Source organism: Oncorhynchus mykiss, chromosome 26, assembly GCF_057628025.1.
Source record: "Oncorhynchus mykiss isolate SJ-2025 chromosome 26, ASM5762802v1, whole genome shotgun sequence".
In the NCBI taxonomy this organism is placed as follows: Eukaryota; Metazoa; Chordata; class Actinopteri; order Salmoniformes; family Salmonidae; genus Oncorhynchus; species Oncorhynchus mykiss.
This window is the reverse complement of record NC_143047.1, coordinates 19,004,022-19,029,881: the sequence shown is the minus strand read 5'-3', so window position 1 is coordinate 19,029,881 and position 25,860 is coordinate 19,004,022. Positions and strand designations below refer to the sequence as shown.

At 43.5% G+C, this 25,860-nt stretch overlaps 1 protein-coding gene across 4 annotated transcripts; it reads left to right on the top strand.

Annotated features, from left to right (window-relative positions):
• Nucleotides 1-1,880: 1,880 nt before the first annotated feature.
• Nucleotides 1,881-25,850, top strand: mindy2 (MINDY lysine 48 deubiquitinase 2). Of its 4 annotated transcripts, none has more exons than XM_036963806.2 (9): nt 1,881-2,899; nt 3,819-3,876; nt 10,437-10,501; nt 15,764-15,922; nt 16,757-16,859; nt 17,693-17,835; nt 18,711-18,884; nt 20,924-21,100; nt 21,766-25,850. In XM_036963806.2, the coding sequence occupies exons 1-9, from the start codon at nt 2,000-2,002 to the stop codon at nt 21,940-21,942; spliced, it is 1,956 nt and encodes a 651-aa protein (XP_036819701.2). In that variant the 5' UTR covers nt 1,881-1,999; the 3' UTR covers nt 21,943-25,850. The 4 variants fall into 4 exon arrangements, with proteins under 4 accessions (XP_036819701.2, XP_036819700.2, XP_090078452.1 ...); XM_036963805.2 differs by having other exon boundaries at nt 21,763-25,850; XM_090222326.1 differs by lacking the exons at nt 1,881-2,899; nt 3,819-3,876; nt 10,437-10,501 and adding an exon at nt 11,110-11,503.
• Nucleotides 25,851-25,860: the final 10 nt, after the last annotated feature.

Below are 25,860 nucleotides of genomic sequence, written 5' to 3'. Positions count from 1 at the left end.
GCACTGCTCAGGGACAGCTATTTGTGTTGAATTAATAGTGAATTTGTTGAATGTGACTGTTTTGTAACAGGTTAGGAGAACTTATGCAGCAGGTTAGGAGAATTAACGTAGGTGGTTAGGAGAATTAACGTAGCATGTTAGAATAATTAGGTTAAGGTTAGGAAAGGGTCAAGGTTTGAGAAAATGCTCTCTTTGTAACACCAACTATTGACTGCAAAAAAAAATGGTATCTCTTATTTCCCATTAGACATACTGTACATCAGACATACAGCATTTTCACTGTGTAGCTTCTGCCACTGTGTGGCTAAAAAAAGCCACTACACTGACTGAACTGGAAACCTCAACTTGTCAGTCTGCTGCTGCTACCAGATACAAGGTGATGAAGACCCACGCACCTCTTCCTTCCCTGTGCATGTACGCACGCACGCACGCACACACAGTCACACATTTTGTGAAGGTAATATTACTTCAGCCATTAGGATTCTATCTATATAAAAATTTAAATAAATTAACAAGGCAACGGTAAACATGCCATTCCCACGAATGATGCAGTGCCCCACCCCCCCACCCCTTGGGCCAATTGAGATATTGTGTGTGACTAACAATTCAGTTAATTACTATAAACTCCTGCATTGGGCCAATCGGTGTAATTTTGGAAATGCCAGATCTCTATGGCAAAACGCACCATTAATCCAAGTTTTGTCAAAAATTGGGCCAGTGCTGTCTGAGATATAGCGACAAACATATGCATTTACAGACGGAGACAAATCCACACAGTCCCTTCCCCAATTTCATCGTGGGGGACAATAAAATACACATTAATGGAGTTATATACAGGGAGTACCAGTACCAGATTAAAATGCAGAGGTATGAGGTACAGTAAACATGTAATCCCCCACGAATAATGCAGCACCCCCCTTGGGCCAATCAGAGTAATTTTGTAAATGCTGGATCTCTACGGCTAGACGCATCATTCACCCAAATATCTCAAAATCGGGCAGGTGGTGTCTGAGAAATCATGTGGGTTAGCTAGACTCACATCCCTGAGCATGTGTGCCACATTTCAGCGCTCTGGGGCAAACAGATCAAGAGATAAACATGTGCCATTGTAGCACCACTGTGTAGTCGATATGAATGTGTTTGCATATGTTGAGTCTTGACAGTGTCTGCAACATGTGCAACAAATTGTGTTACAATGTGAATATCCTTGACTGATTTATGTATATGCATTTATGTACCAGACCATGCACAGGGGAATGTTTATTGGTCAATAGTGACCATGTTGTTTTAGGTACTAGTCTGGAAAATATTGCATTAAGAGACCTTTGTCCATAAAAGCCACATATAACGTTTCATGCAGATCGGCCATTCAGTGCCAACAGAGTAGCATTTTAAGTGTTTTTCACAAAATTCGAAATGTGTTCCTTGTGAGGAGAGGGGCCTATGTACCAAATTTCATGACTAGGTCAAATGGGTGAGGAGCGTGACCTTCAAAAGTGCATTTTCAATCTCTTGTTATAACCACCATCTGGCCAATCAGAGTAATTTTGTAAATGCCTGCTCTCTATGGCAAGACTCATTATTCACCCAAATGTCGTCCAAATCGGCCCAGTGCTTTCTGAGAAATCGCATGTGATTAAGGTATGAATGAACATATAAACGAAATGATGGAGACAGATCCACAGTCCCCTCCCCGATTTAATCGTGGGGGACAATGAATATTAACGTAAAAATTACAGGAAACCATGACGAGAAAGCACGTGCAATTTGTTGCAAACGGATTTAATTTTTTTTACAAAATGTACAAATTATGAAAAACAGCACTCAAATCTTCCGTTATTCTCTACTGCCTCTCTTTGGCCTGAAGAGGCATTTCTTCCAGAACTCTGTGGGCTCTTCTACAGTGACGTCACTGGCAGATATGTCATGGCGTCTGTGGAGCTGAAGCTGGAGCTGCAATTAAGCTAGCTAAAAGCTGTCGACAGTGTGTAAAATCGAAATGGAGAAAAATGCAAACCTGCATCGAGATGTTGGAGGAAGTACTCTATGTGCTACTATTGCAGGAGAAATTGGCGATATTAAAACAGTTGGCGGAATGAAGGGAGCGACCGATACGTGCAAGATTAGTGATCATTCTCGCAGTACTTTGGTTAGTTGTACTACTAGCTCCAGTAGTGCCCCTAGCACTGCTAGTAATGCTATCTCCAGTGTTGAGAAATTAGATATGGCAAAAATGATCGAGTCTCTCCCGGTGCAAGAGAAGAACATTCAATCGAGTGGTTGGTCGGAGACATTGTCCTCTGGATCTGGAGATCATTTGAGTAACGGGATGGGATATGGCACGCAGCTGGCTACAGGAAATAGCGAGGGTGCCACCTCAAAGTTAGTAAACAACAAAACGGATGGCGAGCCCTCCTCGATGGGGTCAAGGATTACAGATGGTCAAGCTGAGGTGTTGGGTTGTGAGTCAGTTGAACTAGTGATGCTGGCAAAACCGACACACCTATGTCCGGACAAAACAAATACGGGAAACGTTAAATGTGGAGTTGCGATTGACAAAATCATATGCGAGGGTTTGCCGAGTGGGAGTGACCCGTGCATCGCGGCAGAATCTAGGAGCGTCGACTCACTTGAGTCTTTCTCGAACCTTAACTCCTGTCCCACTTCCTATCTCAACAGTGAAGGGGTGGAGGACAAGGTGTTGGCAATAACAATACAGAGTGAGTATGGGGCTGATGGAACTAAGATCCCGTGCACCAAGGACCGGGGCGCTGGCCAGTCCATATACCACATCAAGTGGATCAAGTGGAAGGAGGAAAACACACCTATCATTACCCAGAATGAGAACGGTCCATGCCCATTGCTGGCAATTATGAATGTCCTATTGCTGGCATGGAAGGTAAATGACTGACATCATAACCAGACCTCTGAGACAAGTTTACATGTGGTGTGCATGATGCCATTTGGAACGTTTACACATATATTATTTGTCAATACTAAATTACTAATAGAGAAGTAATTATGAATTTGGTCATCATAACTACGCTAGCTGATGTATTAACAAAATAAAATAAAAATTGAATGATCAGTAGTAAAATAAACTATTGTCACCTGCCAGAATATAGAATACCATGAAAAGTTGAAGATTCATAAATACAATTCTTTCATTTGGGCAGAATTTAAGTTAAAGTTCAAATTATACCACTCATTATGCACTCATCTTTATTTTTTCTTAATACTTAATTATTGTAATTTTATGATGGAGTTTGTTGACAGGTCACATTGACCAATTATACCATAGACCCAGTTGTATATATTTTTCCCATGCTGAGGCCTTGGCAGCTCAGTCCTTCTCTTATGAGTAGTCTCTGAGAGCTTCCAATTGAGTCCTTTTTAAGCTTCTGGTTTCATTTACATCATAAAGATAACGTTTAATTACTGTCAGTGACGGTTGGTTGGCAGGCAGTGGAGATTCTGATTCAGTATGTGTCTTCACAACTTAAACTGCAGCTCTGCGTCTCAGGTGTCTGAAACCTTCCCTAAAACCTCACTACCTACTGTGAAAATGGGTGACATAAAAGTGACTGTAAACAGAATTCTTTGCTTCAAACGCCTGTGTGTGTGCTGACAGTCGTGCAACCCCTGACAGTGCACTTCTGGTGACTTTAAACACAGCTTTCCACTTCCCAGGTGTGGGTGTATTTACTGTGAACCATAATCATGGGGGAGGGAGAAGCCTGTCAGCCAGGTTCTATTGGCCTGGCTAACTTTAGTCATGTTGCTTGGTTTGTTAAGTAATGTATGTGGTTCCATTACAGGTGAAGATGCCACCAATGATGGAGATCATAACTGCTGAACAGTTGATGGAATATCTTGGTGAGTATAAGTGAGAATCTGTTTACCAAACCAAAGACCCGAATGTCATTTAAATCAGCGACCTGTTCTTTAGTTGCCCTCCTGGAGGGTGACGTGTACAGTTTATTCCCTGTCTCTAGTATTTCTCTAAGTTTACGGACCTGTATTTGTGACCTGTATTTTAAGCCTGATAAAAATACAAGCCACCTTGACAGTGCTCGAAGGCAATGGACAATACTGTATTTTTCTTTGGTTTTGTACCCGTCTAGAAGGTCCATGTCACAAAACGCTAGTCTGGCTGTACATTTAGTACACCAGTGCAGTGGAGCATTGAGCTGTAGTAGAAACTAGCCTGGGAAGTGCAATGTGACCTTAATGATAGAGTACTGGAGGGCTGTAATTATTTCCCACTGCCTGAGAAGGCATTACTGTATGAATAATCACAGGACCTGCCTCACTGCCTGCCTGGCCCCTCAGTCTTATTTGACTAATTTCCTCGCCTCCCTTCAGTAGACTGTGGATTTGCTGCCTCCTAGCTTTAAGATAAATTGCTATATAATATGGATTTCATATGATTTAAGCAATGACACACAGTAATTGCATACCTGCTGTGAAATCACCCATATGCCATTATTACCTGAGTTTTCCTTCTAAATAAACAAAACCTCCACTTAATTTTTAGCCAGTGAATACAATGGGTGCGTTTGAAAATTCACTCTAGAGTGTCAGTGTTCTCTGGGACGTTTGTAAATTCAGAGCGTTGTGAGATTGTACACTTTGACCGACAAGTAGGGTTGATCCAAGTGTTCTTAGTTCAGAACCGCAGCGAAGTACCCAAGATAAATTACTAAAGTAGGCTAGTTTGCTAGCTTCTTCCAGACACAAATAAGAGGGCACCTCCCTCTGAACATTTTACTCGCCCTAGCAGAGCTGGTTAGTGTTTTCATGTTATCAGGAGGGTTAGTGACTTCATCTGTGTCACTGTCAACAATTTAATAAAAAGTTTTAGCCAATGTTTATTTACAACTGTCCTAACAACCGAGTTTAGTGCGTTCGTAAATTCCTCAATTATACTTTACACTTCCAAACTAGAGTGCTTTGAAATCGGAGTAGATTGCCAGGTTGAACTTATGAACGCACCCAATAAATGAATTGGATTTACAGTATTTTGGAAGATTCTTTAATAAATTCAATACTCTACCTGGATCATTATACGCATTCTGGTTGTAACCTAGCTGCTGGACCTGCCCTCAGAAGAGTGCATATGGACTTGTATACCCATTAGTGATAAGCCTGGAGTCCCCACAGATGGTGGTTGGGTTTAGGGTCATAAAATATTATATGGATGAAGTGCTGGCGGGTTGAATAAAGAGAAAACAATGCATAAAAAAATCTATAATTGTATAATTCTTGTGCAATTCATATCTATAGACTGCATTGAGGTTTTCCTTTCATTATTTATATCTGGCGTTAGTGTGTAGCCTAACTAGCGCCCTAAATACACTCCAATTGCCAAATGCATTTGGGTACTTGGGCAGAAAAAGTTCAAATCGTTCCACTGAGACAAAAAGGACAATGTCGGAGTTTAATTCAATAGTAGAAAAGCTGCGAAATGGAGAGTTGATGTTTGGGGAAAATGTAGTAAAGTAGTCAAAAAGGAGGATGGCAGTTCTGTTTTGTGGGATGATTCAACAGTCTCAAGACGGGGAATTCAAAATGGCACATCAAGGGAACTGTACTGTTCAGATGGGTTAAATGAAATCTGGACTGACTGTAGGTCTATAACCGCTCACATTGCCTAATATAACTCTAGCAGAATTAAGCATTTCTTGCAGTGAAATTATACACCAAATATACATTTTGAAAGTTGAACAGAAGTGGAGAAATATTATTCATTTCTTTCAGCATCTTGAGAGAATGAATGCGCGGTTAGGGACCATCTATAATCTTTATCAGCATCATAAAAGTGTAAAATAGGACAAATGTAAGCCATCACCTTATTATTATTATTATTATTATTATTATTATCTTATTATTTAAACCACATAAAATATGCATCCAAGCCGGACTGAGATCTTAACAAAAACGTGTCGTTTTAACAGCTTTTAATTTCCTTAACCGGTGAAACTGATGTCATTTGGACATTTTGCATGTCAAATCGTTCATGTTTTTTTTAAAGTTATTCAATTTTCTCCTTGGTCCCTAAACGTATTTTCTGTGTGAAAGAAGCAGAGATGAAAGCGGAAAGAAAACACACCTTAACAATTTCAACTATACTGAACAAAAATATAAACACAACATGCAACAATTTCAATGATTTTACTGAGTTACAGTTCATATAAGGAAATCAGTCAATTGAAATTAATTCATTAGGCCCTAATCTATGGATTTCACATGACTGGGCAGGGGGCGCAGCCATGTGTGGGCCTGGGAGGGCAGGCCCACAGGGGAGCCAGGCCCAGCCAATCAGAAGGAGTTTTTCCCCATAAAACAGCTTTATTACAGAAATAAATACTCCTCAGTTTCATCAGCTGTCCGCATGGCTGGTCTCAGATGATCCCGCAGGTGAAGAAGCCAGATGTGGAGGTCCTGGGCTGGCGTGGTTACACGTGTTCTGCGGTTGTGAGGCCGGTTGGACGTACTGCCAAATTCTCTAAAACAATGTTGGCTTATGGTAGAGAAAATTAACATTACATTCTCTGGCAACAGCTCTGGTGGATATCGCTTAAGTCAGCATGCCAATTGCACACTGTGGCATTGTGTTGTGTGACAAAACTGTACATTTTAGAGTGGCCTTTTATTGTCCCCAGCACAAGGTTCACCTGCGTAATGATCATGCTGTTTCTTTAGCTTCTTGATATGCCACACCTGTCTGGTGGATGGATTATCTGGGCAAGGGAGAAATTCTCACTAACAGGGAAATAAACTCATTTTAGGGAAGTAAGCTTTTTGTGCGTATGGAACATTTCTGGGATCTTTTATTTCAGCTCATGAAACATGGGACCAACACCGTACATATTTTTGTTCAGTATAGATTAAAACATTAATACTGTTGATTTCTAAAATTATTCTGGTGAGCAAAGGTTTATTTAGGATAAGAAGTAATTACAGAAGAGAAGTTGCCTGTATCTAATTATAGACAAGTTGAATAACATAGGCCTGCTTATAATTTCCAACATTTTGGTAAGCTATCTAAAAATGCCCGTCAAAAAATGTTTTCCATCTCAGACTGTACAATGCTTTTTCTATGTTTGTGGGTCGGGTGAGGGCTTTCGTTTTTTCATCAGCGCTTGCGGATGAGTTATTAGCAATTGCGGGAGGCTGCGGATGAACAAACAGCTCAACCACGCATCGCTAATACCCATGTGAGGTCAGGTGGTAAGGTCCAGTATAGATTGACCAGGAGGACTGAAGAATCCCTGTGGACCAAGCCCTGCTAACGTCAGGGAAACAGGAGCTGTGTTCTTTCTCCATGTGTGGCACGCTGACCCCACTGCCTCCCTCCATAGCTGGGTGCTGTTATGATGTAGAACCAGCGGTGTCCTGTTACAAAAGGCATTCTCATCTAAGCTATAGAGAAAAAAAAATCGCTGTCACTATAGCCAAGCCCTCTTTTCATGGCATTGGTCAGTTTGGCTTCAATTTTACAAGCGCTATAATTCTTTGACTGGTGCTATGACTAGTGTCCAATTTTTGAGTGTGTTCTAGCTAAATGCATCACATAATGACTGTTAGGCGTCAATAACAACTCTAACTATAAGAGAAATGGAGCCACCAGCTGCCGAGTTATGAGAGATGCCAGAAGTCCTGAAATGTATCCACATTAGTCATGCCATGGAAGTTGTTTACTTTCATATGATCATTTGGGGGTTCGGAATAGAGGTCAGTTTGTACCAAAGACTCCTGACTGTTTGTGCTACATTGTCCTACATTCTGCATGTGATTAGCAGATTCAACTGGTTTTGATTTAATCTGTATTAGTCATTATGGGCCAAGACACAAACTGTCGTTAATTTATGGGTAAGGATATTTCTCACCATGGTTTAATTACAGTTTACACTGTAGTGCTTCATTGGGGGACAGATTAGTTAGTTAGCTACCAAGATAGAATATAACAGCAAAATGTGATTGGGAAACAGAGGGATGATTCTTCATTGTCAGGAAATATATTGTTGATGTCAGTCATGGGAATGTTCTTTAGATTTCTCAGTTTGCTGCTTCTCTTCAAGTATTTTTCAGTAGGCCTAACGGAAATGTTGACTTGACTTCTCATTAGTGTGTTTTGTACCAGGGGTAATAATGATTGTAAGCAATAACATTGTTACCTTTTGGTTAGATGTTACTTTTTTTGGATGCATGGGCTAGGAACATGTAATTTAGAATTAGTAACTGTCTGTTGTTGTTCTCTGTTAATGGGATAGCCTTATGTTTCCTCCCCACAGAATCTGCCTCTGAGTCCATAGCGCTTGGTGTCCGTGACTGATTAATGCATGCAATTCAATTCCAATTGGAGTTTGGTTAATTTTGCTAGAAGAAAAAGTATCATCTACAGTGTGTGCATTTCACTATCCAACTACGTTATGACCAGGCAAATCTAATTTGACCTTCTCCAAATACTTTTTTATAAGAGAGGAGGAAAGCAAGAAACTGTAAACTACCCTGCTGGTCAACTGACATGAAAGTCTGAGAGAGGAGACCATTCAGACTGACCCAAAACATTAGCACATTGAGCGACATAGTTGCCCATCTTTAGATATTTTAGAGGTAGCCTAGTGTGTGGGTCTGATGGAACACAGTACTCACTCCAACCCCATAGCTCTATGTTCAATACCAGTGAGAAGCCATAGGGAGGTCTTTACCCCCTCTCCCAACCACTCAGGGCCCTCTCCCCCATTGTGCCCCTGATGGAATCACCTGATTGCTCCCTCTGTCTGCCTCTCTACACTTTGCTCATCTGCTCCTACAGATACCCATGGTTGATTCCTAGTTGTCAGTGTAAAAACATTCCCGGTCTCTTTCGAGTACCCTGACTCACAGTGAGCACTTCAACCCTTCTGCAAATCACAGGTGACAAGCAGTAATGAAGCACAGCGTTTTCATTTCACGCAACTCCTGTTTTTCCGACTGTGTCGTGGTATATTTCCTCGGAGGAATGCTCATGGTTGTAGCCATCCCTCTTCTGTACATTGCCAACCTTTAACTGTGTTATGCAGGCTGTGTGCGCGTATCATCCCAGATATGCCTCTGAGTCGTCTCTGCTCTTCTTTCACAAGTGCCCATAAATTGCGGCTCTGTGTTTGTGGAGACGGCTTTGTCTTTACTCCAGCTAGTGGCTGAGAGCTCATAGTGAATGGTTTGGGCCCTGGTCAAACCGTTCATCTTGTGTAATGTCCAGGAACAGGCAGATAGGCCTATCTCCTAGCCTCACCATTGCACTTCATTACGCACAGTTACAGTTTCATGCCCAGACAAAAAAATAATAGCTTGTGAAAAAGAGCTGCTCACAAAGAGCCCCATTTAACGTGGGCTGATTCAGACGCTGTATTAATAACTACTGTGAGGCCCATAAGGGCAGAAGTGAAGGAGATGTATGTTGTATTAGAGGCTGCTGGTCGATGTTGGGATTTAGTACTCTGTGGAGCATGCCAGTGAATCATCAACAGCAGCAGTAGAGGCCCGGACAGGGAGGGCACCGTCTACAGTCAGCTGGCAGGGAACGGGGCAGGCGGAGGGAGGTAAGGGGGGTATGGCCGGGGGTTTCCCAGGGCATAGAAATGTCAGTCAGTTGACTGGCCTCAGCTGGGGGCATTCATGGCCAGGGCTGAGGAAGCCTGTGTCTGAGGAAAGGAAATGGAGATTGAATCAGAGTAGCTCCCCGGCTCTCAAATACACTGACCACTGGCTCACTTTGTTAAAGTAAGAAAGCAATCGTTGGATTATGAGGAAAAAGTAGGCCTATTTTTATGGGGTTTCCAGATATAAGTCTCACAGAATCATCTTGTAACATCAAATATCTTGCGCGAGGGTATGTTTTCGACAGCTGGACACTGCCGCTGTGTGTTGCTCAGAGGGGGAGGGTGGAGTTGGGTGCGATGTTAATGGGTGGATGGCAGGTGCACTGTGATTAGCACCACAGGGCTTTCAGTTTCTGTGGTGGTTGACTGACTTTACAAGGCTCTCCCTGCCTGCCCCAGTGGCTGCTCTTCCTAGGTCCTACACTAAGCCCTTAACATCTCTCTATCGGCTCCCCACTGGCCAGGGCGCGACTGACCCTGCATGCCTGGCCGAGCCCTTCCTGGAAAAACAGCTGGCCAGCACTTAACACTCAACATCCCGCTCCTCACTGAGGATTAGACACTTCTTATGGAATCAGAACGTAGTAGATAATATCACCTCTTCACATGGGATTGGCGTAAGCAGGCGGTCCGTAAGCCTTTTGATGTCACTGGTGAGCGGGCAGGGCTCTACCCTGATTATATTTTCTCTCTCAGCTCCCCTGTGTGTCTACGGTTGCTTTAATTAGCCTGTATCCCCAGGTCTTCTGATGTTGCTTCCTCTCTCTCTCCCTCGCTCCCCTGCAGGAGACTACATCCTCGATGCCAAGCCGAAAGAGATCTCTGAAGCCCAGCGGCTAAACTATGAGCAGGTGAGGACTGTTGTTGCTTAAACACAATCAATAAGGGCAGTTATTCACTGATCATACGCATGCATGTCTGCTGGTCCATCTCTCTTTGTGTCTGTCTGTGGCTCATGTTGGAGAATCAGACAGGCATGCAGGATGAGCGAGGAGGCTGAGAGGGAGAGGCAGGCAGGCCGTTGTTGCTGTTGAGTACCTCCCTCTTCCACTTAGATCTCTGATGGCAGAGCAGCAGCCAAAAAACAAGTCCGCAGCATCACACTATTAACTCGCACCACGCCAGGGGGGCTCACTTGTTCTCACTTCCCAGCCTAAAATATCCCTGCCTGCCATTTAGTGACTGTAGTTCCTGTCCTCTTCTATCCAGAAATACATCATATTCTAATGGGCAACGATGAAATGCTGAGTATTTATACAGTCATGTGCATCTGCGTCAGTGCATTTGCACAACATTTGCATTGGGAATGAATCTCCAGAAAGACCAATGAATGTATATTTATGTAAGATGAAAATAAGCGGCGTGATGATTATGGTTATATGGAAAACAGCCCACTGCCCCAGAGCTGCTTTTAGCCCCTATATAGGTTATATAAGCCGCGTCTTGCCAGGCCTACGGCACAGCACGGGTCATGAGGGGCAGATCATGTCTCTTCACATCGCTGTGGGAGGAAGCTCAGGCATGCATGGCTGAGTTCAGATCGAGGCCAGCACTGGGGCTCTGAGTGGTTCACATGGCCTGGCAGGGATGGCTTTCTCATCCACACTCCCATCCACGCTCCCATCCCTGCTGCCTGCCTGGAATGTGGGAAGGGCACGGCCTCTCTTCCTCTCCTCTTCCTCTCCACTCTGCTGTGGCAAAGAACCAGCACATCTGTGAATGTTATTCTTTTCACGGACGTCATCGCTCGGGAAGGAGAGAAGTAATGTGTGCGTGTGTACATACCAGAGTCTGGATTACTGTCCGAGGAGAATGTTCTGACTGCTGTACAGTCGTAGATCTCCAAGCTCCTGGTTGTGGGAATTTAAGATAAAAAAAAAACTAGCAACACTCAAATTAAATAGTGTTGGACTCATTGTAATTACGGTGGTCTAATCTTGGACTAGAACACCAGGCTCTGTGGCGTGTCTGTGTGTGTGTACTGTGTGTGTCCGTGTGAGGATATGCCATGTGGTGGAGTTTAGGGCAGGCTCTGTGCTGTTAGCTGGGGCAGAAACAGTTGTTGGTTCCTGTTAGATTTTGGCTGTGTAAGCCCTGCCTCAACACGGCAGGAGAGCACTCGACCAGGAACGGAAGGAGCCTCACACCATGAATAGAAATAGTGTAGAGAGAGTGTTAGGGAGGCTGTCTGTCACTAGGGAGTCTTTAGCATGCCAATGTGCATGCCAAACCAAATTATAATACATTTAGAAAAATATTCAAAAATAAATATATCTATATATAATCTTGTTCTTGCCTTTGTTTGATATTGTCTGCTGCATATTTGAATAGTCAAGCTCCTTTTATGATTTTGAAGAGCGTTGAACGAGTTCATAACAGAGTTCTATTTATAAACTCTGGCTTCAAAACATCATCTGTCGGAGGAGGATATGAGGATTAAAATAGCGATTGCTTGGCTGTTGTTAAACAGTAACTCAGAGACTGGAGAGCTTAGTGAAGGTTTATTCTGTAAAGACTGGTCATGGTCATGTTCCCCTGATAAAGGGCACTCCTGAGAGATTGCACGCTGTAGCACTATTCACTTGACAGCGTTTTTGTGGTTATATGATATAGAATATTCTATTTTATTGAGATAGAGATGCTCCTAAAAAATAATGTAGCAGGATGGGAGTGTGTCGCTGTATATATACATGATTGTGGATTTTAAGAGTGCACAGTAGACTAAAATGCAGACTTAAAAACAGACATAGGCTACCTAATAAAGTTTTGTGCCAGATCTCCATAATACCTGGGGAGCTGTCCAGTGTGCCTTTGACATGAAAACTGAAGCAAAGCTCTTGCCTGTGTCTGTCAATCAGTCAGCCTCGTGGTCCTACAGCCTGATTTGCCAGCGGATGGAGGTCTGGAGTCACTCCCCAGTCCCCAGTGGAAGCAGAGCGTGTGTGTGTGAGGCCAGCTGGTTTGAGCTGGCGGATGAGCGTGGGTGTGTGTGGCTCTGCCACAGGGTTGTGGGACTTAAATATTGATCTGGCTCCCAGCCTGCTAGTGGAACATGTGACAGGAAGGTCGGCCTGTTTATCCAATCAGTCTCCCTCTTCCGTAAAAGCTGGAGTGGAACCATTGAATACTGGCCTTCATTGTCCAGTGCCCACGGAATTGTCTATTGTACATCATCACATGCAAATACCACAGGCTCTATGTGGATCCCATATTCAGCACAGCATTTATGATTAGTGTGGTTAGGGTGGCTTTACTTAATGTAGTCTGGTTGTAATCTGTAGTCTGTGAGCGGCTAGAGCCGAGTGGAGCAGGGCTTGGCCACTCAGCAGGAGGGCGTGGGTGTGCAGAGCAGGCAGAATGTTGGGCAGAGCGGGAGCAGTGGGCGAGCACGTTCCTGATCTCTTACTGTGCTGCCAGCTTCGCCACCCACCAGACAGAGACGCAGTGCCCACACAGTTGTGTGTGCACTTGTCAGTGTGTGTGTTTTTGCTTGTAGGCACATTTTGTATGCACAGCGCTGACTCACGTTTGACTTGTGCTTTAGCACCTGTCATCAAGAATACAAGTAGGAAAACAAGGATAAAGCAGAGAATCCTCGCTGTGTGTCTCAATGATGGACTACATGACCCTAAAAATTATTGAGACAATTATTCCTTCTCCACCAAACTTTACAGTTGGCACTATGTATTGGGGCAGGCAGAGTTCTCATGGCATCCGCCAAACCCAGATTTGACTGTCGGACTGGTGAAGATGGTGAATCATTATTCATCACTCCAGAGAATGCATTTCCACTGCTCCAGAATCCAATTGCAGCGAGCTTTACACCACTACAGCCGACCCTTGGCATTGCGCATGGTGATCTTAGGCTTGTGTGCGGCTGCTCGGCCATGGAAACCCATTTCATGAAGCTCCCTGCGAACAGTTCTTGTGCTGATGTTGCTTCCAGAGGCAGTTTGGAACTCGGTAGTGAGTGTTGCAACAGAGGACAGACAATTCTGCTTGCTTGTTTGGCCTACCACTTCGCGTCTGAGCTGTTGTTGCTCCTAAACGTTTTCAGGGCAGAAATCCAATGAACTGACTTGTTGGAAAGGTGGCATCCTATGACGTTGAAAGTCACTGAGCTCTTCAGTAAGGTCTTTCTACTGCCAATGTTTGTCTATGGAGATTGCATGGCTGTGCTCGATTTTATACACCTGTCAGCAATATGTGTGGCTGAAATAGCCGAATCCACTCATTTGAAGCGGTGTCCACATAATTTTGTGTATATATAGTGTAAACAGCAAAGCACTGCGGAAGTGGATGAAGCCCCCCCCCACCCTGCTTAGTGAGGCGCTAATCAGTAGCTCTCAGGGGGTTAATCTGATGTCATGTGACTGAAGCCCTCTGCCCTTGGAGTGGAGCAGCTGCATGGTCTGTTACATGGACCATACTAATCCTCCCCACAACTGTCCACAGGAGTCCTAATCCCCCCCAACACACACACACACAGATCGTCCAGCGAAAGGCTTTTCAATGAGCCACACCGCTAAGTACGAAAGCTGGAGAATCTCCCTGCTTTTGGGGATTTATTTTCCCTCTTATTGACAGGTTATCCTCTTAGAAAATTAAGAAAACACACACAGTCACCCATTCTCACCTCTGTGCGTGTGTGGGGTGGGGGGACAGCTGCAGAGGCTCCCTGTGACACAGACGGTCATCAAAATTGTTAAAAGGTTTTAAAAACAATTCTAATAAATGCAACAGTTGGACAATAGATGAAGATACTCCAAACTTTTAGATTTTTTTTTATCAATCAGGATTGACTGAATTATATATAGCACATTAAACATTTTACTGGCATGGAAAAATAATGAATGGCGTTCAAGGATTTTGTTGGGAATTCAGGTGTTGTTTTTTTTTGGGGGGGGGGGGTGCACTCATACATTTTATAATGGTATTAGGTATTTATTTTATATTTTGTGTTAAAATAAAGAAAATGTGTATGTGCAACATTTTGCAGAAATACAATGGGTGTATTTGCATAAATGAAAACATTAACATAAAGGGGTGGAACAGGGCTGCAACAACAAACACTTGCTCTGTCTACCCTACCATCACTCACCTGCTCTGTCTAGGACTCTAGGTCTACCTGCACTCACCTACTCTGTCTAGGCCTACCTGCATTCACCTGTGCTGTCTAGACTGCCTAATTAATGACTGTTGTTGTCACATTCTGTTTCATAATTCAACAATTGTGCCAATAGCAGGATCCCCTCAACACGCTTGGCTCTAGATTACACCCATACATACTTTGAATTGTTTGCGAGTTCAGACATAATATCACTAATTCCAGTGTTCATTTTCAGAAGTTGCTTTCATTTCAGTGCATTTAATTTGTTAACATTTCAACTGTAGCAATTTTAACTTTTTTTTCAATTCCACAAAAAAAGTGCACCCATCTTTCCTCTCTTTCTTGTGTTGTGTTGAAATGATGTTACATCCCTGAAGAAGCTTTAGTGTTCTTATAGATGCAACTGAAAGACTATGTATTTTCAGACGTTACCATTTCAGACGTTACCGGGGTGTGTTTGACAGGTCATTACAAACATTTCCGCGGTCGTAACGTTAACGGGGAAAAACGACAGGCACAAGGAAACGTATGATGGAGTCACAGAAGTCAAGTGAAAGCAATAAATTCAGGAAGATTTAGGTGACAAGTGCATGTCACATCCCTCAAACACAGGAAATAGATGACTGAAAAGGACAGATCCTCAGGTGGGTGGGGCATGCGCGTTGCTACAGACGGGTCTTGTTAGCCTTTTGTGTGTCTGAGTGGCGAACGACAGGAGGGCGTGATGAGTACGGTAGACAGGAAGTTCCTTGGTCGGAACACTTTCTGATTTGTTCAGTTTGTACACTTGACTGATAGTACAAACTAGCAGGTTTCTGTGGGTGAGCTGTTTTTCTAGCTGAAACTGCTGTAGTATGTGACAGTAGTTGGTTCACTGTCCTCAACATTTATTCCAATGTCAAATCCTATTTCAATGCCGTAGTCAACAAGAATTCTACAAAGACTAACATCCCTGGCTAAAGACCTTGAAAAGGAACATGACTTTCTATTTGTTGTCCCCCAGAATATGAGTGATGCCATGGCGGTGCTGCACAAGCTGCAGACGGGGCTGGATGTCAACGTGAAGTTCACAGGGGTGCGGGTCTTTGAGTACACCCCAGAGTGCATTGTCTTTGACCTGCTGGACATCCCTCTCTACCACGGCTGGCTGGTGGACCTGCAGGTGAGAACCCTTCCCTCTCTGAGCCCCCTTCAAAAGTAGACTGAGCGAGTTGACGTAAATGCAATATCCGCAATAACAGAACGTTGAAGCCTGAGGCTGAACTTGTCTGCTGTTTTTGGGCCTGTAGCGACCACGTTGTAGCAGTGTGAAGCAAACCCCGTGCACATGCCCAGATACTCTGTGTGGCTGTGAGAGCAAAGTATTGCATCACGCTCAAGGAAGTAACTATGGTACTGCTCACAGCAACATCATAAGTCTACCTTTAAACCCATGTAGCTATTACTATGATATACAGGCAAATATATTGTTAAAAGTCACCTTGTCCTAGAGAGATTTACACGGTTTTCAAAGCGTCTCGCCAGGGTAATCCTACACCAAACACAGCCCTTATTTGAAGTGTTTCTAAAATCCCCTATGGGGAAAAATGAATGGTGAAAAAACGATTGGAACCATTTCCCTGATTGACCACTAGGTTTTATGGGTATTATGACTGATACTGTGGTACTCTATAGGCGTTTGTCAAATAGACAGTCAACCAACTCCACACATTATTTATGAAAGAAATGACTTCAGAATGACTGGTTAGTGTACAGCTCCTCTTGAGTATTTTTCTTTTGAAAACATGACAATACGCTCTTGTCACTTGTTCTTCACTGCATAGTAGAACACAACAATGGTGGATGAATGCCCTCCTCTTTTATGTTCCCTCCAGATGGGCATAGTAGAACACAACAATGGTGGATGAATGCCCTCCTCTTTTATGTTCCCTCCAGATGGGCATAGTAGAACACAACAATGGTGGATGAATGCTCTCCTCTGTTATTTTCCCTCCAGATGGGCGACACAGTGAAGGCTGTGGGTAACTGCAGCTACAACCAGCTGGTGGAGAAGATAATCTCCTGCAAACAGTCAGACAGCAGCGAGCTGGCTGGGGAAGGTGGGTGGACCGACCGACTGGGGGGGGGGGTGGTGGTGTGTGTTGCTTTCTTTCTCGCTGCTGCTTCCTCCCTTCACCCCCCCCCCCCCCCCCGACTACACATCCCAGGCTGCTTGATAAGGCTGGCATTTCCTCCTATTGCCCTGAGCAGATATACGGAGGCCTGGCCTAAACATTCCTGTGGACGACTGACTTTAGTTGAGCTCTATTCCTTTCCCTCTCTCACGCTGCTTGTATTGCTCACCCAGGGCAGTTCAGATGTATTCCTGTCATGGGCCCGTTTTCTGCTTTTAGCATCAAGTTGAAGTTTTATTAGTCGTATATATGGATATGCATGGTATGCGTCGTCCAACGAAATGCTTACTTGCAGGTTCCTTGACAATGCAACTACAATAAGAAAGAATAAAATATAAGAATACAAACAAAGTAATTGGCTCAGTAGAACAGAATAAACATTTTAACATCACATAAATAAATAATGACAGAGCGAGTCAGTTAACGGGGTGAAGAGCTGCGTCTGTTTCTCCCAACCTCTCCAGTGCTTCTCCACTGTCTTTCTAGTTTCTCCTTGTCTTAGTTAGATTATCACCCTCTCTCTCCCAATCACTCAATACAACTCTATCTCTTGCGCTCTCTGTCTCTCATTCTATAGGTCAGTGTGTCTATATCCTTGCCTGTCTGTACATCACTTAATCAGTCCATAAGTCTTTGTCTCTGTCAGCCTGTCGGTCATTGTCAGTCTTGTGTGTGTGTCTCTCACTGACTCGCCTTCTCTCTCCCCTTCCCTCTCTCTTTCTCCCTCTTTCTTTCTCCCTCTCTCTCTCTGCCTGCAGGCTTTGTAGCCGAGCAGTTTCTGCACAGCACGGCCACCCAGCTGACGTACCCCGGTCTGTGTGAGCTCACGTCCACCGTGCAGGAAGGAGAGCTCTGTGTGTTCTTCAGGAACAACCACTTCAGCACCATGATCAAGTTCAAGGTGAATGACCACTCAAATGAGTGAGCCTTTATCCACTGTTTCATGCCCTGTAGTTATGACAAACGGGGCCTTGCAGTACTGTTTACTGTGAATGGGTCTTCTTTACTTTCCTCTGCTACAGCGTCCCCAAACCACCATCCATTATGAACAAAAACAAGTCAAGTCTGCCTTGTCCTCTTAGTAGTGGAAAGTGTGTTTATATAAATGAATTGCATAATGTTACCGAATTCATATCACTCAGTCCCAGATAAACCTTTATTTCAAACGTATTGCTAACTTCTGGATCAGATCACCCCTTTGTATGTATTGTAGGTTGTTGACACATGGGGACTTTCTTTCATCCAAGTCTTTACAACCATCTGTTAACAGCTGAGCACTGTTAGTGTGTTCCCCTTCTCCCTGTCCTCCCCCTCCCAATAGATCTCCCCACACCCCAGTCCCAGGTGATGTAATGTTCAGTACACAGGGTTCTTAGGCTGGTGCGAGGGCATAAATACAAATGCCCCTTAGAGCATGGTAGACACGTGATGGGGACCTATTCAGCACCTAGAGTCTGAATGCTATCTACAATGGTTTCACCCGCCTTGTGCTCCCTCCCCTTATCACTGCTGCTGGGACAGGCTCTTCTTGTTATCTATAGCAGGGGAAGTGGAGCAGGCCTGTCTGTGTGAGAGGGAGCGAGTGTGTGTGTGTAGCACGCATGACCCCAAGATAAATGCTTACCAGTACCAAAGCCCCCCTCATTTAAACAAACACACAGACCTGTTATCCAGGTTATCTACTACAGGAATAAGAGGGTGTGAAAGTGTGTAGATGTGTTTTCTGGCTGTGATAAGACGTGTGTGTGAGTGTATAACGTGTCTTTGTGTGATCAGGGCCAGCTGTACCTCCTGGTGACAGACCAGGGCTTCCTGACGGAGGAGAAGGTGGTGTGGGAGAGCCTGCACAATGTGGACGGGGATGGCAACTTCTGTGACTCTGAGTTCCGCCTGCGACCCCCGTCAGACCCAGAGACGGTGTACCGCGGACAGCAGGACCAGATAGACCAGGTCAGACCACTGGACCGCTACGCCAATTGGGCCCTCTGATCCAGTTCCACTTCATTAATGGGAGCAACGATAAACAATGCTGAACACCCATATAGCTGAATCATGGCAGCCATTTCACACTGTTGGGTGCACCACATATCACTTGCAGAGGATGTATACCATGGAGAACAAGGTGCACAGTCACAGTGCAGCATTACAAACATACTAGGTCAGGGTGAGTCACAATCAGAGTTTACCTGAATAGAAACAGAGTGGATGGTATTAAAGGTACAGCAAGTATTACCCAGCCCCTCTATCTGGGCTCTGTTATCCCCATGGCTTCCTTGCCTGCTCCATCTGCACTCAGCTCTACTCTGGAGAAGTAGCGGGGAAGAGTTCCTCAATAATAGATGTTCAAAGCTCTCCCGTTAAACCCCCCCCACTCAGGGTTTTAATGCCTGATCAGGAGATGACCGTGACATGTGGCGCCTCCCTCTGTACTGCTTTGCATCACGCTGCGCTTCGATTGGCTGTTTAATAATGCATGATGTGGTTTGTGTCCGTTTGTGACAACAGCTGATTGGCTGGCCTGGTGGCAGGGCTGCCCAGCAACTTGTCCATCTGCCAGGGTCCATATTCACCACCCTCAACCAGTACAGAGAGAGAGGGAGGGATCATCTCTGCTCACGCTCTCATCCACCCAGACACTATTATGCTTGAGAGGTCATATAACTACAAATACCTAGGTGTCTGGTTAGACTGTGAACTCTCCTTCCAGACTCACATCAAACATCTCCAATCCAAAGTTAAATCAAGAATTGGCTTCCTATTTCGCAACAAAGCATCCTTCACTCATGCTGCCAAACATACCCTTGTAAAACTGACCATCCGACCAATCCTCGACTTCAGCGATGTAATTTACAAAATAGCCTCCAATACCCTACTCAATAAATTGGATGCAGTCTATCACAGTGCCATCCGTTTTGTCACCAAAGCCCCATATACTACCCACCACTGCAACCTGTACGCTCTCGTTGGCTGGCCCTCGCTTCATACTCGTCGCCAAATCCACTGGCTCCAGGTCATCTACAAGACCCTGCTAGGTAAATTCCCCCCTTATCTCAGCTCGCTGGTCACCATATCAGCACCCACCTGTAGCACGCGCTCCAGCAGGTATATCTCTCTGGTCACCCCCAAAACCAATTCTTCCTTTGGCCGCCTCCTTCCAGTTCTCGCTGCCAATGACTGGAACAAACTACAAAAATCTCTGAAACTGGAAACACTTATCTCCCTCACTAGCTTTAAGCACCAGCTGTCAGAGCAGCTCACAGATTACTGCACCTGTACATAGCCCATCTATAATTTAGCCCAAACAACTACCTCTTCCCCTACTGTATTTATTTATCTTGCTCCTTTGCACCCCATTATTTTTATCTCTACTTTGCACTTTCTTCCACTGCAAATCTACCATTCCAGTGTTTTACTTGCTATATTATATTTACTTTGCCACCATGGCATTTTTTTTGCCTCCACCTCCCTTATCTCACCTCATTTGCTCACATCGTATATAGACTTATTTTTCTACTGTATTATTGACTGTATGTTTGTTTTTGTCCATGTGTAACTCTGTGTCGTTGTATGTGTCGAACTGCTTTGCTTTATCTTGGCCAGGTCGCAATTGTAAATGAGAACTTGTTCTCAACTTGCCTACCTGGTTAAATAAAGGTGAAATAAATAAATAAATAAATATTATAGCCGACAATTAAGACAGTCTGATGCTGCGCTCTGGAAAATATTTGGTTTCACTCTACATGAGGGTTATGAATGAATAAAGAGGTGTGTAGCCCTGACTTTAAAATGGCTGGTGTTTTGTAGCTTACAACTAGGCTTACTTTAAAAAAAAATGTTTTTAAATACTTCAGCTCTTGGCAGTGGCACATCACTCTGGTAAAACACCATGAGGTGAAACGCATTGACCTGGTCCTATTCTCTCTCTCCTTTCTTTCTTTCCTTCTTTTTCCTTTCTCTCTCTCTTTACCCCCTCTCCTCTCTGTATGCAGGACTACCTGATGGCGTTGTCGCTGCAGCAGGAGCAGCACTGTCAGGACCTGCAGTGGGAGCAGCTCCCCGAGGGCATCAGTGACTTGGAGCTGGCCAAGAAGCTGCAGGAGGAGGAGGACCGACGAGCCTCCCAGTACTACCAGGAGCAGGAGCAGGCTGCCTCAGCACAAGCACAGGTCGGGGAAGGAGCCTGGGAGGGAGGGAAAGGGGGATACCTAGTCAGTTGTACAACTGAATGCCTTCAACTGAAATGTGTCTTCCGCATTTAACCCAACCCCTCTGAATCAGGAGGGGAGCTTGTGAGAAGGGGGGAGGGAAGATGCGAGGAGTGGAATTGAATTGATGAGAAAGGTGCGTAGGGAAAAATGAGTAATGAGGATGAGAAAAGGGGTAAGGGTTGCCAGTTTATATAGATATAGCAGAGTCAGGGGCTTAGTCAGATAGAAATTAAATATATAGCTGACATGAATCTGTTGTACACAATACATGTTCTGTTTGAATGTATGTTCAATGTAATTGTGATGTAATTAAGCTATAATGCACGGCTCAGGTCTGTTCTTATGGATACAGTCCTTAGCCGTGGTCTATTGGCCATGTCCCACAAACCCCCGAGGTGCCTTTACTGCTATTATAAACTGGTTACCAACGTAATTAGAGCAGGAAAAATAAACGTTTCGTTATACCCGTGGTATACGGTCTGATATACCACGGCTGTCAGCCAATCAGCATTCAGGGCTCGAACCACCCAGTTTATAATGTTGCTTATTCATCTGCTTGAATGAGCCACAGGTAGGTATTATGGTTGACTCTCCTGTTCCATCCTGTCTGTGTTGTGCAGCAGCCAGCAGAGGGCAGTGACGAAGCAGACAGAGCAGAAGCAGAAGCAGCAGCAGCAGCATCAGCAGCAGCATCATCAACAGCAGCTGGAACCACGCCCACCCCAGGGAAGCAGCCCTCTGCCGGGGAGCGCAAACCCAAAAAAGAGCCCAAGGATAAAGACAAATGTGTTTTATTGTAACAGAGGATGGTTGTGTGTTTATGTGAGAGACAAAGAGAAAGAGGGGGGCAGAATTTTTTTTTCACATTGACCTGACACCCTACGCACAGACCCTTTTTTTGAAGAGCGATGAGACGGTGAGGCGTTGCCGTTCCCAAGCCACTGGTGCCTGCCATCCTCTACCCTCAGTGGGCCCGGACAACTGAGGAAGGGACGCTATGACAGCTACCACTAATCTTTCGTACAGTTGGCCAAACTTTGTTACAAGTCGCACAGTGCACTATATTTGTGATCTGGGGTTCAGGTTAATGGGGGTGATTTTTATAGCAAAATTAGAAAAATCCCAGAAACAGGACGTTGGGAGGGAAAGAATTCAGAATCTGAAATATCTCCTCTCATGGCACCAACTTGTTTCAAGGAAATCATTTTCATTCATTTTCATTATTGCAGTTGATAAGCTATTTTTTTTTTTTTTACTGCACAGGTGTAGATATGCCTGCTTTGATCCAGTTCCGTTTTTGAGCGTTAGACTTTTCACTGAAAACACATAACCTTTGTTTGCTAGCTATTGATTTGTGGGGGTCATTTAGCTCCTTCCAATTGGAGATAATCAAGAGTTTGTTCAGAGTCTAATTGGGATAGAGATGAGGTGATAGTGACATCAGTGAGTGTAATATCTAAGCACTCCTGTCTCTTCGCCACGTTAATGGATGCCAAATTACTACTTTAAGTGTGTGTGTGCGTGTTTGCATGTGTGTTTGTATGCATGTGTGAGAGTATTTTAGAGAACTATTTTATTTTGGTATATACATAAATTGAAAGGGATTAATTTGTTTTTGCAGGTTAGAAATGAATGTAAGACCCTGTTGTGACGAGCATTTTGTATATCTCTCCATCACTACCCACATCCCTGTTCTTCCTGAGAGGCCTGGAATTCAGTGCCATACTCTGGTAAGTTCCGTCTCTACCAATCCTCATCTGCCATTTAAGACTCGCCCTATCCAGATTGGCCTTACCAGAGTATGGCAGTGTTGAATTCTGGTGTGTGTGTATGGTATTGGTGTCTACAGTGTATATGTATGGCTGATATGCTTGGCTGCATTGATTTATGCTCTTAATTTCAACTCGGAAATAACCTTAACGTCAACAACAAAAAATGTTACGATGTAAATGAGCAGTTGGATTGAAAGATATGCCATGTATTTAATTTCTCATATTTGCTTTATATGATTCACATCTAGTAGAGTCTGGACAATCACACAGACAGAACCATGGAGAAACAGGACGGTGCACCTAATTTGACTACTGTCGCTCACTCTTATGCTGTCCCTGAGAGACTTGGCTGCAGAGGCAGAGCAATAGTAGTATCCTACACTAATAATCTGAAGTGCCCAATGTCACACAGATTTGCCGGCAGTTAAACTGTTGGTCACGCCGTAAAAAGCTGACACAGATGTTGTCAATATGGGAAGTCTCATCACCTAGTTGAGTTATGGAAGTAGGATTTTCTACTGTAGCCATGTTTGAATCCATGTGCTCCTACAACATCTGACTTTCAGACAAAATGATATACATTGTGTACATACCTAATGCACACTTATGACAGAGCTAGCTAGTAGTTTGTGCCATTGTCCTACTATGGTACTGCCTCCTGAGAGATTTACTGTTTTCTATCTACACATTCCAGCTGGATGCCTTGACTTAAGCCTTGTGTTGTACGTCAGACCTAGAAACACCGTTATAGGGGAGACTCCTCGCAGTGCTGCTCGTTAAGGGGTCTCCTATTTTTGGCTGTTACATTTTGTTCTCATTGTTCCGAAATGGACAACCCCAGCCTTCAAGGACAAGTCCAGTACTTAGTATTTATTTTTGCCTGGCTACTGGGTGCATCTTGTAGGAGTAGGCTACCTGACTAACCGGTAGTAAGGCTTATCTGTAGGCTGGACTTGAGGACCGGGGTTAGCTCAGCCTGTCTATACGGTCCTCACGAGGCCACACTTACTCTGTATAGAAAATGCCTTACAACAGTTACAATATATTTTATAAGAATAAACGGAAACAGGTGTATTACCAGAATGAGACAATCTGTACATGTAAAACTAGACATCAGAAATACTCTCAGGCCTTCTCTGAAGGGACATATCCTTGAGTGTCTTTTGTAAATTGTGTATTAGCTGCCTTGGCAACAGCAATGATTCATATATACCATTTTAAAGTATTTAATATACCGTGTTGTAATGTAAATGTGTAACCACGTATCGGTAACAAATTATTTCAACACATGGTATCTAACTAGGTCAACTTCATATTATTAGGCTGTTCATAATTATTGCTAGTTATGTTCATGGATATAAATTCCCTCTCAGAAAAGGCATAACACGATGGGTATCTGAGCTTCTCTCGGGCCTATCTCGTCAAAGGAATTCACTGACTTTACACTAGAATAGGTTTGCCATTTGTAATGGAATTCAAGGCTGCTATTAGAAAGTGACTAAACTGTTGCTGCGTTTATTCACAATGACTACCCCAAAAAGTCATCTGATTGAATAGAGGACTTAGAGAAACACCTATGTTGAAGCGTGCGTGCACATCCTGTTTATGGTATGCTACCGCATGTCCTTTACATTATTGACTAGTGATTTTGTGAAAGGTTGGGGGGATGGGCGAAGGACCACAATCCATATTCTTGTTTCTTTCGTAAAATAACATCCGTTTTAAAGTTACCGTCACACTGCAGCTTGAATTATACTTGTTAATGTGGTCAACCTTCCCGATGGCCTCAACCCATTTGTAACGACGTTCAAAAGGCAACTAGTACTGAGTATGAGAACCTCAGAGGGCCACTTTATCTAATTACTTTTGAGGTTTTTGGGGGAGCAACAAGATGTTTCACGGATGCCTCACACACACTTTAAAAAAAATCATTTGTATTGTGCGTAAGCTTGCTTTTGAGGTAATTTACATTGCATTATTTACCAGTATCTAGATATTGTTTTGTGTTATAGCTTCAATGTTGTTCTAAATAATTGATAAGGATTTTGTTTGTGGAATGTCTCAAGTGATGTATAAGCCTTGTTATAGTGCTTGGGGGGTAAATACTGTCCAAGGTAGTCCTTGAACATAGTCATTGTAATTGGTTTTGCACTGTTACATTGATATGCACTATAGGCTGCGTTTGGACAGGCATATTTGAGAAAAAAGATCAGAATTGGTCTGCCTGTGTAAACGCAACCTAAGAGAGAAAATACCTCATTTTATACAGAATTAGAAATTGTACGAGTGCTATTGTTCTTTGGGTACCTTGTAAAAATGGAATACTGTCTGGAATTGCTACAACAGTCAGTTGAATATGAAACGCTCCTTTGACAAAAGGTATGAAAGGGCTGGTTAAATATTTCAGTTTAAAGTACTGTGTTGATGCAACTTGAACATCAGGTAGCTGTAAACCTGTTAAGGCCATAATTGTTTTGTAGCTTTTCACACTAATAAAAATGCCACTGGCTGGTCATCTAGAGGGAATGGATTTTAAAAGTTAATTTGACTATTTTGACAGAGTGGAGAAAATTGTTATTTCCCTAGTAGTTTCATGAGCACAATCCCCCATGTTGATTTAAATGCAATTGTAATAATCCCAATGTTATTCTGATGCATGTAATGCAACAATTGCTTAATGACATTCAGTGGAGTATAATTTCAATGTATTATGTTAATATTTTCACTTATGTTTAACACCTTGTGAATATGAAAAGGTCAATCCTCGTAATGGAAGGTTCAAATGTTTATATACATATGACCAAATAATGTATAGCCTATCACAGTACCGTTGCAAAATGTAGATGGTGTTTCTTCTGTAACAAAATGCCTTAGACGAGGGACATTCAGCCTGATTAAAGTACATGGACAAAACTTCCGTTCTCTTTTCACAACCATTCAATGTGT

Bases quoted from the DNA above. Each gene is read 5' to 3' on its own strand.
- mindy2 (XM_036963805.2), top strand. From the start codon at position 2,000: ATGGAGAAAAATGCAAACCTGCATCGAGATGTTGGAGGAAGTACTCTA. The intron at 16,860-17,692 runs GTGGGTGGACCG...CTCTGCCTGCAG, and splicing joins CAGCGAGCTGGCTGGGGAAG to GCTTTGTAGCCGAGCAGTTT. The intron at 17,836-18,710 runs GTGAATGACCAC...TTGTGTGATCAG, and splicing joins GCACCATGATCAAGTTCAAG to GGCCAGCTGTACCTCCTGGT.